At 39.6% G+C, this 19432-nt stretch overlaps 1 protein-coding gene across 2 annotated transcripts in view; it reads right to left on the reverse strand.

The window, feature by feature from the left end:
• LOC150079387 (mitogen-activated protein kinase kinase kinase 20-like) overlaps positions 1-19432 on the reverse strand; it is a 269330-nt gene that overhangs the window by 158756 nt on the left and 91142 nt on the right. For both annotated transcript variants that reach the window (XM_090382216.1, XM_090382217.1), the window contains exon 6: positions 12626-12654. In XM_090382216.1, coding sequence (XP_090238342.1) covers positions 12626-12654 — 29 coding nt within the window. The remainder of the gene's footprint in view (positions 1-12625; positions 12655-19432) is intronic.

The raw sequence follows: 19432 nt of genomic DNA on the forward strand, positions 1-19432 counted from the left end.
AATAAGTGTCTCTCTTAAAGGGAATTTTTTTGGAACTGAGAAACCACTTTAATACACAATGTATCAATTAGGAGGAATCTGAAATTCAGCAGCAATTACAGACTTCTTGTATGTAATTGCTGCCCCTTTTTTATGGCCCAAATGACTACTTTTATCTGCAGTTCGGTGTCTTCAATTTTATCTTTAGTGCTGACACTCCATTAAAATGTACAACTACTCTGAAAGTGAATTCAAAACAGGCTAAAACTGAAAATGTGTAAGCAGTGATCATTGCCACAATTCACATGAGATAATTGTGTGACTTTCTCCTGTATGTATGTGTATGTACAGTACTGAAACTTTAATGTTAGCATTAGAAGTGGCAACCGATGCAAGAAAGAAAGTTAAATACATCATTGGCAAAAAGAAAAGAAAAGAATAAAAAACCAACACTTCCATTTCACTTATTCATTCCCTCCAATAGTTTATCTAGTTCTTCTTTGAATTTATTTAAGCTATCAACTTCCACAAAAACAGATGGAAGTTTTTTCCAGTAATCAACTATCCACTGGCAAAATACAAACTTCCTACATCTATTCTGCAACCATTCTTCCTCAATTTGAATTTGTGCTCCCTCATGTGCGTAGTCTGAGCAAAAGGAAAAATCTCGTCAGCATTGTGCTTGCTCAATCCATTCAAAGCCTTAAAGACCTCGATCAGATCACTTTGCAGATCTCCAGACACTACAATTTTCAAAACCAAATCCTTTCTTGGAATAACACTACTTTTTTTCCACTCACCAATCTCATTGCCCTTCTCTGTATTCCTTCCAGCAACTCTACACCTCCATAAAATGAGGCCTCCAGACCTGTATAAGTACTCAAGTTGGGCCTGACCATTGTCTTATATAATGGGATAATCACCTCCTTATCCCTGCTAGAAAAATATCTGCATATCATTGACAAAACCCCATGAACTGTCTTGGCAGTCTGTTTGCACTGCACAATTTTCCCAATCTTTTTTCATTTCCACTACCCTGAGTGTAGTACTACACAGTTGGTATGTTACGCTGGGATAACTACTATCCATAAGCAAAAACATTTCTCGTTACCTCTGATGGTAGTTACATCTGTAAATAAATCCTAAATCAATACACTGTGATGACTGCTACCTAGTGGTTCTTTTATCTGAAGATTCTTAATACAAGAATAATCACTGCAGATAATCAGAGTATTACACCTTGTTGCCTCTCTATGCTGCTGCAGAAAACAGTCAATCAATAAACCCACAAAAGTGGGTTTAGTGTGAATGGCCAACCCACAAGTTCCATTCAATATCTGGAAAGTTAAAATCCCCTATTATAAACATTCTGATTGTTTGTTATACTTATCAAAGTCATTAGGTCTATATAACACACTCCTACTCTCATTTTTGGTTTCCAGTGCTATGTCACACCAAACTGACTCAACATTGCACTGGCCACCCATGTCAACTGGATGCACTGTTTTAGATTTTATATGCTTCTTAACTAAAAGCATAACATCTCCCTCTCTCTCTTAGCCGCTCGATCATTTTTATACACATTGCACTCCCCATATTCAACTTCTGCATCCGTTATATCTGAGTGACACCACATCTATGATATTTGAACAATGTCTGCATTTTATATTTTGACCAACACTTAAAATTCATCAAATTTATTTGCTTTACTCCTAGCATTAGTATACATGCAAGTATACATACACATGTTCTTCCTCTTAGTTACCGTAATACAGCCCATGTATTTACTTGTTCCATGATGACTGCTCATAATCAGTCGTCACGGAAAAACAGTCCAGGAGTCCTTGAAATCCCCAGCATCTTACTTTCCAGGCTGTTGCTTATTAAATAGAAGCGGTACAGGAATCACTTTCAACTCTGCCTGTGGCTATTGTTAATCTATTAGTCTGTGTATCCCCCCCCCCCCAAGCTAGCAGTTTTCCAACACACCTAACATTGTCTCAATAGTGTCAGCAAATATTCTTGCACTCTTTCTACAGTATTCAAATGTATCCCATCTCTGTAGAAACAGTCTCTCCTATTAACAAGCACAGACCATGATGAGAAAAATTCTACCCAATCAGCCTTGCACAATTGCTGCAGGGCTCAACTGATTGACAACCAATTATACTGCCCTCTCTAATTGGTTTATGTCTGGTTATCAACTTCATTTCTTCATTCTGAATTACCCTGAGAGAGTGAGAGAGAGAAAACAAGGGTCAATAGTAGAAGAGAATCACCAAATAATCTACAAGAAAGAGAAGAATGATGATATCCAGCTCAGGACCCTGGGTGTGCCAAGCCCATAGCCCTCGAAGGATTAAAAGTGAGGGGCCCATCAAGCTCTCAGCTGCCCACACCAAAGCCAGAGCTTGCACTTGGTCATCACACAACACAGCAGCAGCCCCCAAGGCAGAATGTGCTGGTCCCAAAGTAACTAATAGTTGTTGGTGACTCTATTGTCAGGGAAACGGGAAACATGCTTTGTAAAAAGGATAGGTGGAACAGGACCAGAGTATGTCTGCCAGGAACAAAGGTTGATAATGTTGTAGAGCGGATATCATCTTTTAAGGGCACAAAAGGTGATAAGTTGTACACGTTGGCACTAATGATATTAAGAGTAGGAGACCAGCGGAATTACTTAACAAGTACAGGTCACTGTTGAAAAAAAGCCATGAATTAGGGTTGAATTTGAAAGTGTCTGCAATTCTGCCCAAACACAATAGGAGGGAGTATATGATGAGAGCCCTGTCGATCAATTTGGCCCTGGAAAGATTGTGCAAGGCTCAAGGGGTAGAATTTTTTTCAGCCAGGTCAGTACTTGTTAACAGGAGAGACTGCTTCTACAGGGATGGGATACACTTAACTAGAAAGGGTGCAAGAATGTTTGCTGATGCTATCGAGGCAGTTGTTAGGTGGGTCGGAAAACTGCTAGATTGGGGGGATACAAGGACTAATAGATTAACAGTAGCCACTGGCAGAGGTAACAGTGATTCTTGCACGGCTTCTATTGGAATGAGCCGCAGCCTGGAAAATAAGATGCAGGATATTTCAGAGACTGCTGGGAATCATTGGGGTACAAGTAAACACATGGGTTGTGTTGGGGTAGCTAAGAAAAAGAACAGGTGCATGTATACTTGCATGTACACCAATGCTAGGAGTTTAGTAAATAAATTTGATGAATTTGAGGTATTGCTCAAAACATCAAAGGCAGATTTTGTGGGAATTTCAGAGACGTGGTGTCACACGGATATAAGGAATGCAGAACTGGAATTTGGGGAGTACAATGTCTACAGAAGGGATAGACAGAATAGGAAGGGAGGAGGGGTTATGCTATTAGTTAAGAAATACATAAAATCCAAGGAAGTGAAGCCAGTCGATATTGCTGGACACAGCAGGGTCGAGTTAGTTTGGTGTGACATAAGCATTGGGAGATCAAAATTGAGAGTAGGAGTGTGCTACAGGCCTAATGACTCTGATGAGTATAATAAGAATTTGTACAGGGAAATAGAGTGGGCCAATAAATCAGAGAGTCTTATAATGGGGGATTTTAATTTCCCAGATAGTGACTGGAATTTGGGGGCTGGTCACTCACACACTAGCAAGGCTTTTGTGGATTTATTGGATGATTGTTTTCTACATCAGCATGTTCAGGAGGCAACTAGAGGGAATAATACTCTTGATTTGATTATCAGTAGTGATTCTTCATGCATTAAGAATCTGCAGGTAAATGAACCATTAGGTGGCAGTGATCATAGTGTGCTGAAGTGGATTTACTCAAAGAGGTAACTACCATTAGGGGTAAAGGGAAGGGTTATTGCTTTCGTAAAGGCGACTACGATGGACTGAGACAGTATTTAAATTCTATACAGTGGGGCCAACTGATGATGTTACCAACAGCAAATTCAAAATGGGAAGCATTCAAAGAACTTATCTTGGAAGCTACTAGGCTTTACATACCAACTAAGAAATATTGTTCAAGGTTTTGGCTTAAGTGGATGTCAGATGAACTAATGAGACATATGGAAGAGAAGAAAAATGCATGGAATACATACAAATTAACACCTGACACAGAAGCCTATGATAGATACAAGTTGATCTGTAACCAAGTTACAAAGGAAGTTAGGCAGGCGAAGGCAGACTACGAGAAATCTTTGGCAAGGGATGCAAAGAAAAACAGCAAAGAGTTCTTTACTTATGTAAACTCTAGACGGAAGGGGATGAATCAGATTGGTCCACTTGATATCGATGGGTCAACTGTTGATGATCCTGCTCAGGTAACTAACGAACTAAATGAATATTTTGCATCGACATTCACACATGAGGAGTTATTCAGCAAGAGGAATGCAGGAGGTGTATTCAACTCTGGCAGTAAGCTAGAGAATCTTGTAATAACTGAGAGTAAAGTGGAGGAGAAATTGTTGAAGATAAATACAAGAAAGGCACCTGGGGTGGATGGAACCTATGCAGTTATATTAAAGGAGGCAGCAAAGGAAGTAAGAAAACCCTTAGCTATAATTATGAGAGCTTCCTTGGATTCAGGGGAAGTACCCATGGACTGGAGATGTGCAAATGTGACCCCAATTCACACAGGAGGATCAAAGGGCAACACAAGTAATTATAGACCTGTTAGTTTAACTTCTGTTCCCAGAAAATTAATGGAGGCACTGGTTAAAGAAGCACTGCAGGATCATCTAGACAAGACTTCAGTTATAGCTCAGACACAGCATGGTTTTGTTAAGGGGAAGTCTTGCTTGACCAATTTGATTGGATACTATGATGCAGTCACAAAAGAACTGGATGCAGGGAATAACTTTGATATTATATACTTGGATCTTAGAAAGGCTTTTGATACTGTTGCGCATGGAAGAATGCTGCACAAATTGGAGCAGTGTGGCATTGGAGGCAAATTGCTGCTATGGATAAAGGGGTGGTTGAGGGGGAGAAGAAAGAGAGTGGTAATCAATGGACACTGCTCATCGTGGACTAATGTTATTAGTGGAGTACCTCAGGGTTCAGTATTGGGTCCATTATTGTTTTCTGTATTTATAAATGATATTGATGATGGTATATCAAGCTTAATGTCCAAGTTTGCAGACGATACGAAGGTTGGCAGGGTTGTCAAGGACACTACTGACACTATGCTACTGCAACAGGATCTGGAAAGACTGAGCAGATGGTCTGAGAGGTGGCAAATGAAGTTTAACGTTGACAAATGTAAAGTACTACATATGGGAAACAGCAACCCCAGAGCAACGTATCAACTCTGTGGTACTACACTGACAGTGGTAGAGAATGAAAGGGACCTGGGGGTGGTTGTGCAGGCAGACATGAAGTTTTCTGAGCAGTGCAGATGGGCTGCAAGAGTAGCTCATGGTGTATTGTCGATGATAAATAGGAATTTTTCTAGGAGGCTATAAGGAGGTGATTATTCCCTTGTATAAGGCTTGTTATTTATTTGTTATTTGGTTTTTAGGAGCATTAGTAACTAAGGCTATATTGCTCTGGGATATGCGGTGGTCATTTCCTGACTTTTCCGCATCCTCCGTATTTGGTGGTGACGGGCTCGAACCCGGTCTAATCAAGAAGCGTGTGCTACGCACTGCTGCTCCTTCCCACCTGGCTATGGAGGCGGCTTTGTATAAGGCAATGGTCAGGCCACACCTAGAGTACTGTATACAGGTCTGGAGGCCACATTTCAAGAAGGATGCAGAGATGTTGGAACGAGTACAGAGAAGGGCAACAAGATTAGTGAATGGAACAAATGGGTGCTCTTATGAAGAAAGGCTTAAGTTTTGCAAATTACAGTGTCTGGAGACTAGGCACCAGTGAGGTGATCTGATAGAGGTGTATAAAGCCTTGTATGGTTTTAGCATGCTCAATGCTGATGGGATTCTTCCTCTCGCTCAGAATAATCACCTGAGAGGGCATAAATTCAAATTGAGGAAAGACAGATGTAGGATAGATGTGAGGAAATTTGCCTTTAACCAGCGGATGTTTGGTTGGTGGAACAGACTTCCATCCCTTGTCGTGGAGGTTGATAGCCTGAATAAGTTTAAGGCTCGGCTGGACAGGTATTTTGAATGAACAGAGGGGTGAAGTGGAAGTGGTTATTTTTTATTTATTTATTTATCTATTTTTTTTTTTTTTTTTGGCCGATGCTGCATAAGCTTGCTTTCTTGCATCAAATGCCTCTACTAATGCTAATGCTAAATATAACAGAAAGAAGCCAACGACCATAAAGGAATGTAGATAAGTAAATAGTGGTAAAGGGAGGAGACTGGCTAACCAAACCGGAGGTCAAAACTAAGGAAAAATGCATAGGCACCTGTAAACTAAAAATAATATTATATTAAAAGTGCTTAATGCTGCATGTGCGATGATGTTCATGTCTTCTTCAAGGGTCAGCCGTCAAAATGAAGAGAAAGACAGCAAGAAGTAAGGCCTCTGTTTCTAACATGAAATATATGTAGCACATGTTGGAGACAATGAATCTAAGTTACATTTTTAAAGTATATAGAAGTCAGGTTAAAGGTAATGGTAAATATATGGAGTGCTGACATATATTTCATGGCTGACCCGATGAGGCAGAAATATACATCAACATTCCATATATATACCGCTACCTTTAACCTGGTTTCTATATACTTTCAAAACGTAACTTAGATTCATTGTCACCACCACATTCTACATATATTTCATGTTAGAAACAGAGGCCTTACTTCTTGCTGTCTTTTCCTTGGTTTTGACAGCTGACCCTTGAAGATGTTAAAATCATTGGACATGCAGCATTAAGTACTTTTAACATAATATTATTTTACAGGTGCTTACACATTTTTCCATAGTTTTGACAGCCAGTCTCCTCTCCCTTTACATCCATCTATCTATCTATGCCCTTTGCCAACAATGACGCAGCAAACATCCCAAAACTCATTAACGTCGATCTAAACGGAATAATTTACAACTTCTATACCTCCATTTCCTCAAAATGTTTCTTCTGCCACGAAGAGGGTCACATCAGGAAAAACTGCCCGCATATCTCTAACTCTTCTGAAAGTACTACCAAAATTCAGGCGGCACCAACCTGGGTCAGGCCAGATGCACAAAGTGAGCTGACTGTTGGAGATAATGGGGATGCTGAAGAAACTGTCAAACAGTCTGAGATGCTTCCCATAACAAACTCTTCAGAAAAAGAAAATTCAAAGACCACAGAAGACCAGGACGGAATCTCTTCAGGAGACTGACCAACCGAAACAAGAGTTTTATCTCGGAATCAACCCCCAAGGCAGACCACGTCCAAAGTCACAAAACAGAAAAAGACAACACACACGGCGGCAGGAAAAGAGCAAACTGCTAACAAAAACAACAGGGGCGACGAAAATAAATACAGAACACACAAGGCAAACGGTCAGATCTCAAATAAGTCCATCATACCACCAAGTATGGAAATAAATAAACAGCTACAAACCACTCACGATCCAAATGAAGAAGAACCCAAATTTCTGGGCACTGAAGAAGAGACCAACTGTGATTCTCATGATTCAAGTGCTTCAGAAGACGAGGAAAACGATTTTCCCTACACTAAAGGTCCTTTAACTGTGGAAAAACTATGCTCCTTTCTATGGGAAGCACACGGCTCCCCACAGAAGCTGGTGACAGCTCTGAAGTTCACCTCTAACATACCCGAGCTGATCTCACAACTTACGGATCTGCGTTCCAAACTAAAAGGAAAGAAAGACAGAGCAGATGTAAATAGATCCAAGCGCCTGTACTACTTGATTAATAAGCTCGAACAGCAATATCATCAATCAGGATGTTAACCGCCCCAACACTTGCAAAACCCTTACCTTTATTCCTGTAGATAATGCCGACTCTTAGCATACTATCACTTAATGCAAGAGGATGCGCCTCTGCATTGCGTAATAAGCTGATCCTTCACCAGGTCCAACAACATCATGCCAACCTACTCTTCCTACAAGAAACAAATATTAAAACAGACACAAGGCCATCCTTGAAATGGACAGATTGGTTATATGTATTCCATCATTCTCCAACACAACAACATCATGGAGCAGGAGTGAGTGTCGGCCTTGATCAAAAGTCCGCCTGCAAGCTCAATGTGATAGCAGAGATCGCCAGCTATGCAATTTACGCCCACCTGGATACACCCCAGAAGGAAACCCTGCACCTTTTTAACATCTACATGCCACAGCAGGACAGACTTGCTTTTCAAATAACCAACTTCATACAAAGCCACCTCTCTAGTATAGATCAAGAACACATCATTCTTGCTGGCAACTTCAACTGTACTCTTGACCCAGAAATGGACAGAGCACGATGCACTGAGCACCGCACAACATTAATCAACAACCTGCAGGCCTTGATAAACAACAATGAACTGGTCGACATATTTAGACACCAGCACCCAGAAGAAAAGTCCTACACCTGGAGATCAGCAAATACAGCATCTGAAAGACTACCTTACCAAGCCCGACTGGACAGATACTACATCCCAAAACACACCATCCCCCTGGTCAGAAGCATCACACACATTTACCATCTTATATCTCAGATCACTCCTTTATCAAATTACAGCTCTCCTTCTCACCCAATCACTACAAAAGTGAAGGTGCTTATTGGATGTTCAACAATAGCCTTCTTCAAGACAAGGAATACATCTCTAAGCTGCAAGACCCGATATCCAACCTTGCTCAATCCAAAGACAGATTGGAGCCCATGAACACATGGTGGCCTAGATTTAAAAGTAAACTGAAATCATTCTCGCAAACCTACAGCCATCAGAAAAGTCAACAAAAGCGTAATAACCTCTATCAACTTGAGCAAAGGCTGAAAAATCTCCCATCTGATAGTCAGACCTATCAGTCAACACTACAAGCCATACAAACCCACTTAGAACATGCTGCAAAAGGCACCCTGCTCAGATCGAGATACACCCACATAAATCTATCTGATGCCCCGACCAAATACTTTTTCTCATCAGAAATCAGCCACCATCACTGCCATTCAGCTGCAAAACGGAAACATTACTGAAGACTCAGAGGAAATCTTCTCTGAAGTAACAAGATTTTATAGAGAAATTTACAGTTCTCAAGAAACCTCTACAAAGGCAATGGAGGAAATCCTTTCAGGAATTAAAAAAATCTCCCATACAGCCCAGTGCAGCATGGAGAAACAAATCATCCTACAAGAACTAACAGCAGCATGCAAAGCCCTTTCCAAAAATAAATCACCAGGTCTGGACGGACTGACTTCTGAATTCTTCCTAACGTTTTGGGATCAACTCGGAGTGCTACTCTTTTGAATGCTTGAAGAAGCTCAGTCCCATGGACTACCAGCTTTGGTCACCACCTCTGTCGCTCGACTGATTCCCAAGAAAGGGGATCGCACCAATTTACAAAACTGGCGCCCGATTTCCTTAATGAATACGGACTGTAAAATCATTTCCAAAGCCACCGCCAATAGATTAAAAGCCACTCTCCCTGATATCATCGATCACCAACAAACATACTCTGTACCTGGAAGATCGATTCACAACAATGTACATCTGATCCGAGACCTCCTCTCCACTGCAAACAGCCAAAGAGAATTCCTAGCACTAATTAGCCTTGACCAGAAAAAGGCATTCAACAGCGTTGAACACAGCTACCTATTTCAAACCTTGAAAGCCTTTGGATATGGACCTTACATCATCGGAGCAATCCATCTGCTATACAAGGAAGCCAAATTCTGCCTGAAACTCAACAATCAGCTCACCTGCCACTTTCCTTATTCCAGAGGGATAAAACAAGGCTGCCCACTCTCTGGACAACTCTACGCAATTGCCATAGAACCTTTCCTTAATAAAATTGCCACCAGTATACAATCCCGATGAACGCTGCTACCAGAACCCCACCTAAATATAACCTACTCAGCATACGAAGATAATTTCACAATTGCAATATGCCACGAGAGTGAATTTGAAGTCATTCAAAAGTCTCATGATCTCTATGCTCAAGCATCAGGTGCAAAACTCAACCACTGTAAGACCAGCGGCCTGTGGGCCAGCAACTGGAAAACTAGAACCAACTCCCCCATCCAAGGCACATGGTCCAGCAAGGGACAGAAATACCTAGGTGTGTACCTCGGCAATACCCTCCTTTTCTCCCAGAAGAACTGGCCCGAATTGCTGAGTCGTTTGAACAAAGTACTCAGGAAATGGAGAAGCGAGTGCGCCACATCTTCGCTGAGAGGGAGAGTGCTTGTGGTCAATCATATGGTGGCAAGCATTCTCTGGCACACCTTCAAAATTCTCACTCCACCCGTTGACTTCCTCCACCAAATCCAGGCATCTGTCCGAAGCTTCCTTTGGAATAAAACCAACTGGATGTCCTGCTCCAAACTTAGCCAGCCACTTACTCATGGGGGTCAAGGGTTGGTCTCTCTTGACGACAAAATCACAGTATTCCGGATCACCTTTCTTCTTAAGACGCTGCAAACAAAATACCCACATTCCGACACTATGGATAAACTACTAGCAACAGCCACTAGGGGACTATCTCTTTCAACAATATTGAGAATGGATATGGCACCAGCACCACTCAAACTACCGCCGTTTTATAAAGATGCACTATACCGCTGGAAAAAGCTAAACCTTCACCATAATCTTGAGAGAACATCCCTTCCCGGAATACTTTCAGAACCGCTCTTCTACAATAAAAGAATAATAGACCCTGCAAATGATGATATTCTCTTCTTCCCTACGTGGAACTGGGCAGGAATAAGAATCATAGGCGACCTCCTGACACCAAGCCTTGAATGGAAAGGATCAGAAGATTTGCCCATTAAAACCATAAATGCAAAGCAGCAACACATACATCTAAAATCAGCGATCACACAAGCTCTTCCAGACATCACTACAACTATAGGGATTGGAAATGTCACTGGATCCTCGCCTACACCAACCTTCGTCATCACATTACCAGAAGACACGGTACCTCTGTCTCCTGCACCCTCCAAAAAAGTCTATCAGCTAATCATGTTTCACCATACAACCACGATTTTCCTGTCATCCACCTGCCAAGTTGTCCCTACACTCCTCTCCACTTGCCACAAGCCACCATCAAACTTTCAGTGGAATCTTCCATACAGGACAAAATGTTCCAAATTGGATGCAGACATCCAGTGGAAACTGTAGCACAACATCCTTCCCACCCCAGTCAAGCTATAAATCTTCAGGTTACGCTCCTCAAACTACTGCCTCTTCTGCGCCACTCCAGGTACCCTGGAACACATATACCTGGCATGCCCTGTGAACAAGGAACTCGTCAAATACACTTTGGATGCAGCAAAGCTTGCCTGAAACCACGTCCACACTCCGGAGGACTACTGGTACCTACTTCACTCCGAGCAGACAGCACACACCACCTGCAACTTCCTATTCATTGCGGCCAAGGCCGTCATTTACAACTTCTACTTGAAGCACACAAGAAGCAGTGAGGACGTGCCTCCTGTCGACACATCGGCGCAACATCTGAAGTGGAGCCTATGGAGGAAGTTGCAGAGCAGACTTCTACTCGAATTCCACAGCAAAAAACTAGAAACTGTGGATCATCTTAACAGCGAATGGAACAGTGGTGGTCACCTCTTCACCATCACTGAACAGTCCATCACCTTCGGCGCCTCCGTAGCCAGGTGGGCAGGAGCAGCAGTGCATAGCACACGCTTCTTGATTAGACCGGGGTTCGAGCCCATGACCACCAAATACGGAAAGGTCAGGGAATGACCACCACATATCCCCGGAGCAATATGGCCTTAGTTGCTAATGCTCCTAAAAACCAAACAAACCATCACCTTCAACGTGTGACACTTAATATGGGAATGATCCAACGCCAAGAAACTGTTTTCTTGTACATAGAGGTGGTGGTTTCCTGAAATTGAAATGTTGAAACGTTTGTATTTCATTCTAAGTTTTCTTTATCTTTCCTTTTTTTTGCTTTGTACATAGAATGTAAATAGTTGTTGTTGAAAATGTTTCTACTATTCATGTTTTAATTAAAAAAAAAAATATATCTATCTAATCACACACACACACACACACACACACACACACACACACACACACACACACACACACACACACACAATAATATAATATATAAATTATAATTTATACCATGTAATTTAAGCATTTTAAAAGTATAATAAAGATATTTCAATAAGTTTCAATTAAACTTCACATCAAAAATGAATATATAGTTGAGTATTGGAAATATGCATCAGCATAAACAATAGTGAAATCATTTTTTACCATAAAATAATTTAAGTAGTTAGAAATTTATAGCCTAATTATTTTTCAAATTGTCAAAAGTACGTGGTTCCAAAAAAACAGTTTATATCTGAAATTAAAATGAGCATGATCTTTTGATAATTTAGGGTGAAAAGAGAGGAAAAAATTTCTGTATATATTCAAATACTGTAAATATAGCATGCAATTAAAAAAATTTTATAAAACAGAGAAACATGTACGATGAACTGTCATATGAAAAATGTAAGAAAATATATAAAAATAGTTAGCTTCTCATAAATAACAGAAGTATTAAATAATTACCTTGCAAAGCCAATCAGCACTAATAACCACTGGACAGAAGGAAGTAGGGAGAAAGAGAGAAAAAAGTAAATATCTGGAAATAATCTACAAGTACAGTAATATTCTATTTAGCAGCTATTGCTGCTAAACAGAATAATATAATATATGATAATGTATAATATATAACTTATTAATTATAGCAAAATGTGTTCAGATTTATTTTCAGAATGTTTTAACTATAAAAAAATCAAACATTTAAACAAAATAAGTGTGCAAAAACAGCATACCTCAGAACACAGCCAAAGAGTTTGTTCACACTTAAAGCAACCAATCAGCAAACATCATCCACCAATCAGTAACTAAATTTTGTGGAATATGTGGAACTTCCTACACTACTGGTAACCCACTATTATCACTTTTAAAAAATTATACAATTTTTAAACATTCTTCATATGGCCCATCCTGTTTGGGAACACACTTTTATCATCACATTCCTTCTAATTTCTGTTAATGTGCGTGTGATTTTACTATTTATAATGCATTTATGGTTGTAAGTGAATTTATTTAAATAAGATTTAGAATGTTAAGAAAATTTATAAGCATTGCATTATTATCAACACTAATATTACATTCAAGGGAGTATTCAGGGAAGTAATCATAGAAACTGCTATGCTCTTCATACCATGTTTAGACCTAAATGGATGTCAGATGAACTAATCAGACTAGTCGCAGACAAGAAAAATGCATGGGATGATTATAAATTATCAGGGGTCAGAGAAATCTGTAGTAATTACAAACTACTTGGCAAGAAAGTCACTAAGGCAAATTATGATAACTCTTTAGCTAAAAATGCAAAGAAAATAAACAAAGAATTCTTTGCTTATGTTAACACTAGAAGGAAAGGGTTGTTGTTATTACTGTTATTTGGTTTTTAGGAGCATTAGCAACTAAGGCCATATTGCTCCGGGGATATCCAGTGGTCATTCTCTGACCTTTCCGCATCCTACGTATTTGGTGGTCACGGGCTCGAACCCCAGTCTAATAAAGAAGCGTGTGCTACGCACTGCTGCTCCTGCCCACCTGGCTACGGAGGCGCCCTAAAGAAACATTATTAGTCTTGCCCAACTGTTTGTTTGTTAGTTATTTGGTTTTTAGGAGCATTAGCAACTAAGGCAATATTGCTCCGGGATATGCGGTGGTCATTCCCTAACCTTTCCGCATCCTCCGTATTTGGTGGTCACGGGCTTGAACCCCGGTCTAATCAAGAAGCGTGTGCTACGCACTGCTGCTCCTGCCCAGCTGGCTATGGAGAAGGAAAGGGATGAACCACATTGGTCCACTGGATATGAATGGCATAACTACTGATGATTCTGTTAAAAAATGCAGACAAACTGAATAAATACTTGTTATCCACATTCATGTACGAAGAATGTTTTAATAGTGTTTAATAGTGTTAGTGGCAAACAATACAAGAAAGCAAGTTTATATAGCATCAGCCAAAAAAAAAAAGAATGTCTAGTTGTTCTCTGTATTTAATCAAACTACCCACTTTCAAGAACAACAGATGGGTTTATTCCAACACTCAACAGCCCTCTGGCTGAAGGTAATTTCCGCATACCTTCCTGCAACCAACCTTCCTCAATTTGAATTTATGTCCCCTCAAATGTGCAGTATGAGCAAAAGAAAGGATGGAATCAGTATTGAGCTTACTTAATCCATTCAAAGCCTTAAATGCCTCAATCAGATTTCCTCACATGTTCCTAGTCTCCAGATGCTGGAATTTACAGAACCGAAGGCCATCTTTTGCAAAGGTATTTCTGTAATTAAACTCCCTTTTGTTCTCCTCACCAACCTTGTTACTCTTCTTTGCACCCATACCAACAGGTCCACATCCTTCCTAAATCGAGGCTTCCAGATGTGGCTGTACTCAAAGATGTAGTCTAATCACTGCCTTGTAAAATGGAACAATCACCTCATTATCCCTGCTGGAAAAATTCCTGTATATCATTAAAAAACACCAAACATGTCCTTGCTGCCTGTCTGCACTGCTCAGAGAACTTCATGTATGAGTACAAAATTATCCCAGGTCTTTTTCATTCTCCACTACCCTGTGGTACTACATAGTACATTAATCTTGGATTAATGTACTATGTAATCTGCTAACCATATGCAGTACCTTGCATTTGTCAATGTTAAACTTTAACTGTTATTTCTCAGCCCGTCTGCCAAATTTTTCTAGATCTTATTGCAGTAGCAAATCTTAGTACTGTTATTAAACACCCTGCCAACTTTGTATCATCTGAAAACTTAGACGTTAAGCCTATAAACAATATATTTTATAATCATAGTTCAGTTTATGTGGAACAGTTTCAAAAGCTTTTCTGAAAGCTAAGTATATGATATCAAAATTACTTTTTGCATCTAGTTCCTTTGTTACTGTATCACAGTATCCAATCAGATTTGTCAGGCAAGATCACCCCTTCATGCTGTGACTGCATTCCTATCTAGATGGTCCTGCAATACTTCTTTAACCAGAGATTTCATAATTATCCCTAGAGGGGAAACCAAGCTAACAGGTTTGTAATCACTCATGTCAAACTTTGATCCTCCTGTGAATTAAGGATACAATTGCACATCTTCAGTCCACAGAAACCTCCCCTAATGAGTACCAAGTGTGGTACTCAATTAGGTGGTACACAGCAAAAATAAATCACTAAAATTCAAAAGACACAAATTGTAACTAAAAGCCACTATTTCAAGTTTAAGCATTTTCGTTTTATGTTTTTCAGGTTCTCTTTATTTTCACACAAACCATCTTTTGATAGTGTTTCACACAAATGGTCTACTTGAGACTAATTCTTCGTTTGCATATCATAAATAAGACAAAGACTGGATCATAGGCCACGAATAGGTTCGCCTGAATTGGTTCCTCAGAATATTGTAATTAGAGAGTGTCCTGCAGCTTTAAGGGGAAGGGCTAAATGACGTCTAGGCAGAGAGAGGAATCTACTGCAGCCACTATTTCAATCGTTGGCAGTTTCGTTTTATGGTTTTCACATTCCCTTTATTTGTTTTTTTTTTCACAGCAAGAGTCTACTTGTCGCTAATTCTTCCTTTGTATACTGTAAACAAGACTGTTTGGTTGCAGCCTATAAACAATACATTTTATAATCATATATATGTATCTGCTTAGAAGGCCGAATGAGTTAATAGAAAAATTGATAAATGAAGTGATTGATACATACGCAGAAAAAGCAAAGAAGAATAAGATTATTATAATACTTGCATGTTTAATTATAATTTGTGTGATTTTTTTTCAAATTTTAATTGGTAATTTTCATATTATTAAACTGTGATTATTGTCAGTAATGTGGGTTTTGTGAACTGACTATTAGTACATGTATTTAGATGTTAAATAATAAATATTTCCTTTTGTTTCCTATTTTGATTTCTCATATTCTCTTATTATAACATTCAAAAATATACAGATTTGTTTGTGCCGACCGGGCTTAGCCAGGTGGGTAAAGTGCCTGACTGGCAACCTAAAGGTTGCGGGTTCGAATCCCGCCTCGGGCTTGGATCAAAGTACTGCAAAAACCTTGGGAGGTGCATTATGGCCACAGAAGCTGATGCGGCAACTACCAAAAAAAAAACCAAAAAAAAAAAAAAAAAAAAACAGATTTGTTTGTAACATACACATGTTGTAAATATTAAATAATAATAAAATATACACATATACTACATGTAAACTCCACAAAGTTTACATTCTCCCCCTTCCTGGTGCAAACACTCTGGATACAACACTGAATCCAAGGATGCTTTTATAATTATGTGTAGACACAAAATATCTAGTTTGTCAACAACCTGAGTGGATCATTAACAGTTAAACCAACCATATCTAGTAGACTAATAGATTTGACACATTTCTTCTAGTGTATTCATAAGTAAAGGCTTCTTTACTTCTTTTCTTTACATTTTTTGTCAGATACTTCTGTAATCTGCCTTAGCTTGCCTAACGTCCTTTGTGACTTAATTGTAGACAAAGTTTACATCTACTGCAGGCTTCTGTATCACCTGATAATTTGTTATACTGTATTTTGTTATTTTTGGTTTTTAGGAGCATTATCAACTAAGGCCATATTGCTCCAGGGATATGCGGTGGTCACGGGCTTGAACCCCGGTCTAATCAAGAAGCATGTGCTACGGACTGCTGCTCCTGCCCACCTGGCTACGGAGGCACCTGATAATTTGTATGCATCCCATGTATTTTTCTTCTCTGACACGAGTCTCATCATTTCAACTGGCATCCATTTAGGTCTAACACTTCAATGGCATCTCTTGGTTGGTATAAAAGCATCATATCTTCTATGATTATTTCCCTGAATGCTTCCCATTTAGAATTTACTGTTAGTGACATCATCTTTTACAAAAGTCATTCAAAAGCTAAATAAAACATATTTCACAAATAGCATGGAAACTATGCATGTCCCTATTACATTTTAAATACTGCACTAATACCAGGGGCTCCTCAAGAGAAGTTTTGTGGTTGTTGTCAAAGTCACCATCTTGACCTCTCCACCTGATAAAAAAAAAAAGTGGCATTCTCTTATTGTACCTTCTTTTAGTGGCCAAAAAAGGTGACAATTACAAGTTCAGTGAATATGGAGAATGAGGTAATACCTAAAACTTCATCTTCTGTATCTAATTCATTGTAGAATGGTATCATTGTGCTGCAGGCACACACCTGAGGACAGCAAACAATGTTTCTTTCGAATTACTGACTTTAATGTTACTTATCACTGTTCTGCCACCCACCTCTCTCTCTCTCTCTCTCTCTCTCTCTCTCTCTCTCTCTCTCTCTCTCTCTCCAGAAGATATTCTGGAATCATTCCTTTAGGATCCCAGAATACAGCGGTAACACTTTTCAGTCTAATGTCTAGTTAAACTTTCTTTAGTCAAGATGAGCCTGTCTGACACCAATCTGAACTTGAGCATTTGCCTTCTGGTAAGTAACAGTGTACCCTGGATTCACTCTCAATTACTGTTTGTTCTAAGAAGATGTCTCTCCTTCACACTCATATTGTTCAAGAAACAGGAAATACACTGTAAGTCATCATTCCTTCAATTCTGGCATCAAACAATGAAGAATCCACCAGGCACTCAATTTTTGAAAGTACAATTCCTTACTAATGATAATATGAATTGAACCAACTCTAATTTTGTGGCAATTCTTCAAGAATAATACAAGAGTTTCCTTGTACGAGTTCTTCCACTGCTACGATGACTTCAGGTATCAAAACACAATGCACAGCACTGGTTGAGGAGAATCCTCGATGCCTTCAATACCATTCTTAGTTTAAGAAAGGTATTAGAAGAGTTTTGGTATACCCACTTGTTGTTGACTCGTGCATGTTTCAATAAATATCAGAAGATTTTATTTCTTCTGCATTCAAAAACTGGATTACGGATTGTATCTTTACAATGGTCCTTGAATAACTCACACATGAGGAGTTATTCAAGGAGGGGAATGCCAGAAGTTTATCAAACTCTAACAGGGATCTAAGCAATTTTGTAATAACTGAGAGCAAAGTGGAGAAGAAATTGTTGAAGTTAAACATAAGGAAGGCACCTGGGGTGGATGGGATCAATCAAGTTTTATTAATGGGGGCAGCAAAGGAAGCAAGCAAACCCCTAGCGATAATTATGAGAGCTTCCTTGGACTCACGGGATGTCCCCAGGGACCGGAGGTGTGCAAGTGTATTGCCAATTCACAAAGGGGGCACAAGTAACTACAGACCTATTAGTTTAACTTGTGTTCTGGGGAAAATAATGGAGTCACTGGTTAAAGAAGCATTGCAGGATCATCTAGACAAGAACTGCAGTAATAGTTAAGACACAGCATGGGTTTGTTAAACGGAGGTCTTTTCTGACAAATTTGATTGGATACTATGATGTGGTGACAAAGGAACTGGATGCAAGAAAAAATTTTGATATCACATACTTGGATTTCAGGAAATCTTTTAGCATTAGCATTAGTAGAGGTATTTGATGCAAGAAAGCAAGCTTATGCAGCATCAGCCAAAAAATAAATAAATAAATAAAAAATAACCACTTACACTTCACCCCTCTGTTCGTTCGAAATACCTGTCCAGCTGAGCCTTAAACTTATTTAGGCTATCAACCTCCACGACAAGGGATGGAAGTCTATTCCAGCAACCAACCACCCGCTGGCTAAAGGCAAATTTCCTCACATCTATCCTACATCTGTCTTTCCTCAATTTGAATTTATGCCCTCTCAGGTGATTATTCTGAGCAAGAAGAATCCATCAGCATTGAGCATGCTCAAACCATTCAAGGCTTTATACACCTCTATCAGATCACCTCACTGGTGCCTAGTCTCCAGACACTGTAATTTTGAAACAGTTGCACATGGAAGACTACTATTTATTACTGTACAAATTGAAGCAGTATGGAATTAAGGACAGGGTGCTACAATGGATAAAAGGGTGTTTAAATGGGAACAGAAGGGAGTGGTAATCAATGGACACTGCTCTTCATGGACTAATGTTATTAGTGGAGTACCCCAGTGTTCAGTGTTGGGCTCAGTGTTGTTTTCTGTATTTATTAATAATATTGATGAATTGATCGGGGTTAATGTCTAAGTTTGAAGATGAAACAAGGTTGGCAGGGTTATTGTTATTTGGTTTTAATGAGCATTAGCAACTAAGGCCATATTGCTCCGGGGATATGCAGTGGTCATTCCCTGACCTTTCCGCATCCTCCGTATTTGGTGGTGACGGGCTCGAACCCCGGTCTAATCAAGAAGCG

Source organism: Mastigoproctus giganteus, chromosome 10 (genome assembly GCF_048544385.1).
Source record: "Mastigoproctus giganteus isolate SK-2022 chromosome 10, ASM4854438v1, whole genome shotgun sequence".
NCBI lineage: Eukaryota > Metazoa > Arthropoda > Arachnida > Uropygi > Thelyphonidae > Mastigoproctus > Mastigoproctus giganteus.